The sequence below is a fragment of the Alosa pseudoharengus genome, unplaced genomic scaffold (assembly GCF_046254945.1).
Source record: "Alosa pseudoharengus isolate Yale_2024_CS ecotype anadromous, Long Island Sound unplaced genomic scaffold, YU_APseudo_1.1 YU_APseudo_1.1_scf_10, whole genome shotgun sequence".
Classification (NCBI taxonomy): Eukaryota; Metazoa; Chordata; class Actinopteri; order Clupeiformes; family Clupeidae; genus Alosa; species Alosa pseudoharengus.
This window is the reverse complement of record NW_027468565.1, coordinates 31,140,801-31,148,300: the sequence shown is the minus strand read 5'-3', so window position 1 is coordinate 31,148,300 and position 7,500 is coordinate 31,140,801. Positions and strand designations below refer to the sequence as shown.

Genomic DNA, 7,500 nt, shown 5'->3' with positions numbered 1-7,500 from the left:
TAAAATAATTGTTTACAAGAAATACGTGTTTGCTGGGCTTCAGAAACGATTAGAGTTTAATACGCCAATTTAAGTTTAACATAAAACGTAGACCACTTTAGTCTTGTGTTTCACTGAGTTCAGTTATCCATGTCACTAAACCACACTTGGAGTTCTCCTGCACGTTTGTCATACAGTTTGATCGAGCTCACATAGCATAGAAGATGTAGGCTAATAATCAACATTCCAGTTCCCAATTGATCATGCAGGATTTCTGGCATGTCGTGCTAGTGTGAGCAGTTAGAATGTGCACTCTGAGCAGATAAAACATGCAGTGTGCACAGTTAGAACATGCAGTGTGAGCAGTTAGAACGTGCAGACTGAGCCGATAGAACATGCAGTGTGAGCAGTTAGAACGTGCAGTGTGAACAGTTGGAACGTGCAATCTGAGCAGTTAGAACATGCAGTATGAGTAGATAGAACATGCAGTCTGAGCAGATAGAACATGCAGTGTGAGCAGTTAGAACGTGCAGTGTGAGCAGTTAGAACGTGCAGTATGAGTAGATATAACGTGCAGTCTGAGCAAAATAGAACATGCAGTGTGAGCAGTTAGAACGTGCAGTGTGAGCACAGCCATTGTAAACGATTACCTCATACATTACTGAGAGAAATAGAGGTGGTGGTTTCCCCCACCCACGGTCCATTTCCCCTACGACCCATTCCCCCCTGTGTCTTCTCTGGAGCTGGGCTGGGTTGAAGCCCACTCCTCATGTCAAGCTCCAGTGCCACAGCCTGCTTCAGATGGTTGCGTTATCTCTCTGCCCGCTTCAGAGGGCCGCGTCGTCACTGTCTGTCTGCGGTGACCTTCAGCTCCAGCAGCTTCTCCGGGGCATGCAGCTAAATTGATGTTGTAAGGCTGCCGAGGCAGCAGGCTCCACTGGGCCTCTGATGTCCCCGCGCGTTCCGTCTGTCTGACAGTGGTAATTGGAGGACATAATCTGCTTTCAATATCAAAGGCACCATCACCTGTTTGATGTTACTCGAATGTGGGCAAAACTGGCCACTTATTTCTGGCTGGATCTTGGAAGAAAAGGAGAGGGAGAGAAAAAAATGGTTAGTTTATTTTTATTTTTTTATATGTCTCTTTTTCATCGTTTATTTTATGCTTCTGTTTCTCTACTTCTGATAGTAGTGAAGGAGTGAGGAAGAGTGAAGGAGAAGTGAATGTTTGGGGAAGAGAAATTGGATGTGTTTGATGTTTAGTGGCGGCTCTGGTTTCCCCACCCAACACACACACACACACACACACACACACACACACACACACACACACACACACACACACACACACACACACACACCAACACACACACACACACACACACACACACACACACACACACACACACACACACACACACACACACACACACACACACACACACACACACACACACATATACAGACACACACACACACAGTTTACTGCTCACATGCTCTGATAAAACAAAACATCGGAGAGATCCAGAGATCTGTCCCTGCCCCATCCCGAGAACACAGAGAGCTGCAGAGATGTTTTATGAGGAACATTCTAGAAGATTTAAGTGTTTCTGAATTAAAGAGATTATTCAGTTGGGTTTAAGCAGATGCAGTTTAAACAGATGATTCAATGTAAAGTTTGAACAGATGACTCAGAGATTTCATTCAAAGTTTAACAGATGATTCAGTTTAAACTGATGATTCAGTTCAGATGTGCACAGTATGACAAAACTGTATGCGTGATCAGTACAGAGGAAGTAGTGGTGTGCAACCACACTGAAATAGATACGGCTGCATCCTAGTCAGGAATCAAGACCCATCAATATACAAACATATGATCTAAAGGCATACCTGCTCAGCATGCACTTAGTTAATGAAGCGTTTCTTATGAGATATGGTTTGTATATTATAGTATTTGTTTATTTTCATTGAGCTATTGATTGCATTGACATTGTTTATTATTGCTATTCTCCTCAGTGCAGTCTTACCAACTGTTCACTGTTAATTTTAACTATTGTATTGCTTTTATTTGTAAGTCGCTTTGGACAAAAGTGCCTGCCAAATCACATAACCATATGAAATGATCATGTGCATGTTGAGTGAAGGGAGAGAGGCAAAGGCAAAGGCATAATAAAGACTTTGATTTCTGGCACAATTTGTATACTCTGAAAGACAAGATTACAGAGGGAATTAGTCACTGAATCAGACACAGCTACATCTAAGGCATGCAAGATGCATAGCAAACAGAAACCCAAGCCCATTTTGTTGTGGATTATGAAGTGGAGAAAAAGGAATGCACTTTAGAGGTTAGACTCAAGTAAGTGAGTGCAAGAAAGTATGTCCAAGGATTCACACTAAAGGACTAAAGCCGGAACAATGTCTTCCAGGAGCTGGACTCAGGCTCGGAGTCAGAGGAGAGTTCTGACGAGGACAGTCTCGTAAACGGGGACATCGGTGACCGGTGGCTGAAGACAGGACGCGGCTCCCCGCGGCGGGAACCCGGAGTCTCCATTCAGACCCCGTTGTCCTGTACTCCTCGAAATGGCCACACCTCGTCCATCTTGAGGGGCGAGGGTCACGGCACGCCTGAGGAGGACAAACACAGAATGAAGGTCAAAGACCTCCACAGGCAGTGCCTGAGGTAGGCTGCTGCTGGTCACACTCTCATATCAAGCAAGCATGCAAGAACATCAAGCAATTTGGAATATAAGTGTTATGCCCAAATGTGTCACAGTAAACACATGTGTCACTTATAGTGTCACTTATAATGCTTATAGGCAAAGGCTATTCCCAGTTTGCTAAACCGCTTCACAAAAGTACAGTTGCTGTCATTTCAGGCAGATTTTCAATTGGTCTGTCTATGACCAGGCATGTAAAGACATCACAGACCAGATGCAGTCAAGTCGTATGTAATCATTGGTCATGTACTTGGACTTTGTTTGGTTGGTTGTGTTTTCAATTGCCTGTGTGATTTCTGTGTGAATCTGTGTCACTGTGTTTGTGTGTGATGGACTGTGTGTGTGTGCGCGTGTGTGTGTGTGTGTGTGTGTGTGTGTGTGTGTGTGTGTGTGTGTGTGTGTGTGTGTGTGTGTGTGTGTGTGTGTGTAATTGTACACTGTCCCGTAGCTCCCATGAGGAGGGTCATCGCAGTATGGTGGATCGGCTCCTGGAGAAGTTCGGCTCCTGCATCCCACACCACGACCCCCGGCTGTACGCTGCTGCCGCCGCCAACACCAGCTCCATCGCTGGCTACTCCATCCTGGCCTTCCCAGACTTCTGGGGCCATCTCCCCCCACCGGGGCCAGAGCCCATGGCCGTCCGAAGACCCAATGTGCAGAGGTACAACAGGGCTGCGGCCTTGTTTATTCTGTTTGTTTATTTGTTTGTTTATGGGGTCAGCGTTTTATTTTGCTATTTGCCTTATTTCCATGATTTGCTAAATAGGATAGCTCATCCCACTAATGTACACTCACACATGCAGGATTTGTGACTTTGAGTTTGATGTTGAACTCCTCCATGACTGCGCAATACCATCTTACACAAAGAAGTACAGTAATTAGCCATTAGCCTATGCACCCAGCACAGGACAATATATATTGATATTGATGTACAGACTGCTATAAGGGAGCCTACAGTATAGTATAGGAGAAATCAGATTGAGGCAACGTGATAAAAATTTATAAAAGAATAGTCCAAAGTTTCGTCCCTATACATTGAGTCACATACACACACACACACACACACACAAAAGATTCACCGGCATACTCACTGCCATGAGATCTATCATACGGTGAGATCCATCACACATGAGAATATTGCTAGGCATTACTGTGCTTGCAACACACTTCTGTGATGCATAGATAATGAGATGAAGGTGTTTTGAGTTCCCTTGCTGTCCTCTTTATGCGATTTAATGAGTGTTTCACCAAAATGCAGCTGGCACATGTTACACGCTGCTAGATCAAGTCTTCCTGTAGTCGTCTTGTTTTTTGCCTAATGCCCATTGTTAGAGAGATGTAAGCCTAATTTATTCTTCCCAGGGATTGGAGTTTAGGGCAAGATTATAGCGCTATGAGGGAAATCTGCCATGCGATTTCCCCACATTAGACTGCAAATACAGACCTGGGGGGAACAGGGAGAGACAACCATTACTGGGAGGAATGTCGGAGAGCATTCAATCAGCGAGTGTTGAGACTGACTGTATTTGCATGTGTTTGCATGTGAGCTTATAACATAAAATGGCAGAGCAAGCCATGTGGACTTAATTCAAACATCCCAAACGAAGCGCGGCCTGTGAGAGCGAGAGCTTTGTTGTGGGGGTTTGAGCAAAGTTGGATCTCCGAGGGGCTGTGTTGTTCTCTTAAAACCACAGACCCTGGGCTCTCCCGGGTACCACGAGGCTGCTGCAGTCAGCCTATGATCTTCAGCCGGCCTCTCATCATTCCTCTTCTCTCTGGGTTTGTGTGGAGCAACCAGAGGCGCTCGGAGAGCTCCTCGCTTATTAAACACACTTTCAAACGACGTCTCTAATTATGCAGCCCACTCTCTTTGCTTGAGAAACTTTTCTCTCTCTCTCTCTCTCTCTGTCATTCTCTCTCTCCCCTTCCTCCCTCCCTCTCTCTCTTCCCCCCTCGAAGAACTCTCCCATGTGCAGGAGAGAGATTGGGATGTAGCAGACAGTTATTTCACTCATTTATTTTATTTCACAGTTCAGTGTGCTCGCTCAGAGCTAAGATAAGTCAGTGATGGGTCTATTTAGTGTCATTCCAGCCGCAGAGAGGTTTCTCTGACTCAGAAATAACATGCGCGACAGCCGGCAGCATTGTGGTGGCTCGGGCAATTTTCTTCTGTCTCAATCATTGTGCACAGTATAAAACAAAAATATGACTTTCTTCAGTGAGTATAAGTTGTTGTCATCATTTTCATATTTTAGAAACTATTGAAAATGTAATCACCCTTGGGATCCTGCTCCCTGTAGAGTCAATCTGAAATCACAATGTATGTAATTGTATGATTTTATGGATGATGAAGGCTAGATTAGAAAATGGCTGATATATCTTCCACACATCACCTGTAGAAATGAAAGATATGTCATTAATATGTCATTAGCATCTATGGCATGCTGAGAAAAGCACTGTGGGAAGGGAATTCTCAAAGCCTTGGGCTGATGGTGTCAAATCTTAGACCCCCCCCCCCACCCCCCACACACACACACACACACACACACACACACACACACACACACACAAAAGAGGAAAAAAAACACTCCACTCTAGCTTCAGTCCAGTTCAAACATGAACCTGTTTGAGAGGGGCAAATTAATTCATACAGCATTAGCTACCCTGTCCTATGACTGTGGTATTGACATAGCTGTCTTTCTCATAACCTGACAATCACGTTATACAAATGGAAAGTTCAATTCCAAACTTAAAGAAATGAATATATTGACTTTTACTCTCTGTAGGATACCACTATTTCTGACCTGTCCCCATCAAATGTCCTCCTGACATGGTGGTTTATAGCGTATTTTCTAATTGTTTAGCTTTAGAATGTTGCTGATACACTGTTTAGCAGTGGTATTTAGTCAGCTTTTACACTTTTAGCTTTTAGTTAGGCAATCCACTGAACAATGAGTCATGTGTGTATATTTTAGTCAGGCACAGTGCAATAAGGAGCCTGCACAAGCTATTGTTATTTGTGTGCAAATAAATGACGGAGGAAACAAGCTGGCTTATCTCCACCACAAAAATGTCTTCAATTGACAGTGTCAGTGCAGTTTGGATATCAAAAAAATACTGTTGAAATGTTGTAGAATACAAATGGATAACTAGTATGGAAATCTGTTGAAAAGGCAGAAACTCATCTTTAGACTGGTGCAATGGTGTTTTTATTTTTCCAATTCTGGTCAAACATATGCAACATACATAATTAAACAATAAATACACATTTATTAAATAGTAACACATGATATAAATGCATTTAACCTTTCTTAGCATTCTCTAGCACTCTAGCATTCAACTCATCATTAAGCCCAGAAGTTAGAATATGTTCCAGATCTCTAGAAGATGACAAGGCTATGAGGCATATGAGGGAAGGAAAGTGTGTGTGTGTGTGTGTGTGTGTGTGTGTGTGTGTGTGTGTGTGTGTGTGTGTGTGTGTGACTAATAGGCCAGTGGCGCGCACACACACACAAGTGTACACACACACACACACACACACACACACACACCACATACTCCACAGATAACAAATCACCTTTTAATTTAATATTTCTCTTTTTCAGAAAGAAAGTGCTGGAAGATATCCAACGGTTTCTATGCCCTGAAGACATCATTAATAAAGTTGTCTTTGACTTGGAGGATCCTAGGTAAACTGTTCCTTTAAAGTCAGCCTGTCTGTCTGTCTAATGTCACGCTGTCACATCGACATGTGCAGCCACAGAGTGATCAAACTGCATTCTCTAACCCATTTTAGGATCAAGGAAATCTCAGGCAGGCAGAAAGCATTTGAAGAAATGGTTGAACAGACAGTGTGTGTGTGTGTGTGTGTGTGTGTGTGTGTGTGTGTGTGTGTGTGTGTGTGTGTGTGTGTGTGTGTGTGTGTGAAGATCGCAAGTGCAAAGGCTTACAAAGGAAGAGTAATACATTCTCAGTCTGTGGTTTTGGGAATTTTTTAACTTCTTTCATGCCGCTCTCACTATCTTCGTTTCTCCCTCTCTCTCTCTCCTGGTTGTCCATGTCTCTGTCTCACTCTCTCTCTCCTTGTTGTCAATGTCTCTTTCTCTCTCTCTCTCTCTCTCCTTGTCAATGTCTCTCTCTCCTCTCTCTCTCTCCTGGTTGTCAATGTCTCTCTCTCCCTCTCTCTCTCTCCTGGTTGTCAATGTCTCTTTCTCTCTCCTCTCTCTCTCTCTCTCCTTGTTGTCCATGTCTCTCTCTTCCTCTCTTTCTCCTTGTTGCCAATGTCTCTTTCTCCCTCTCTCTTTCTCTCCTTGTTGTCAATGTCTCTTCTCCCCCCTCTCTCTCTCCTGGTTGTCCATGTCCATGTCCTCTAGTGCTCAGTGTTCCTCTGACCACAAGGACTCCCTGCGTTTCTTCTCTCAGTTTGAGTGCGGCAACCTGCGGAAGGCTGTGCACGTGCGCAGGTATGACCTCACTCTCCTGCCCACTGAGATGGTGTTTTGGGCCCCCACCGTCGACTTCAAAGCAGCGCTGCCTGGAAGGCGCTAGGGTTAGTCAAGGGTTATGCTTAGGGTTAGGAAATTAGAATTAAAATTTTCTTTGGTGAGTGGTTGTTTGGACCATTATGCACTGGCCAGTTGTCCCCGCCCCACTAATCCCATCTAAATAAAATAAAATAAAATGAAATAAAATAAGATAAAACAGAATAAAATAAAAGTTAAAAAGAAGATAAAAGAGAGGAGCTGTAAAAAAGACACAGAGTGGTTTAAAACTTTAATTTAATTTTTCATTAAGGGTTAGGGTT

The 7,500-nt window shown here is 43.7% G+C and overlaps 1 protein-coding gene across 1 annotated transcript in view; it reads left to right on the top strand.

Moving 5' to 3' along the window:
* Window positions 1-7,500, top strand: part of agbl1 (AGBL carboxypeptidase 1) — a 150,655-nt gene that overhangs the window by 68,288 nt on the left and 74,867 nt on the right. Inside the window, exons 12-15 of the mRNA XM_076269917.1 lie at window positions 2,406-2,659; window positions 3,145-3,357; window positions 6,302-6,385; window positions 7,070-7,159. Coding sequence (XP_076126032.1) covers window positions 2,406-2,659; window positions 3,145-3,357; window positions 6,302-6,385; window positions 7,070-7,159 — 641 coding nt within the window. The remainder of the gene's footprint in view (window positions 1-2,405; window positions 2,660-3,144; window positions 3,358-6,301; window positions 6,386-7,069; window positions 7,160-7,500) is intronic.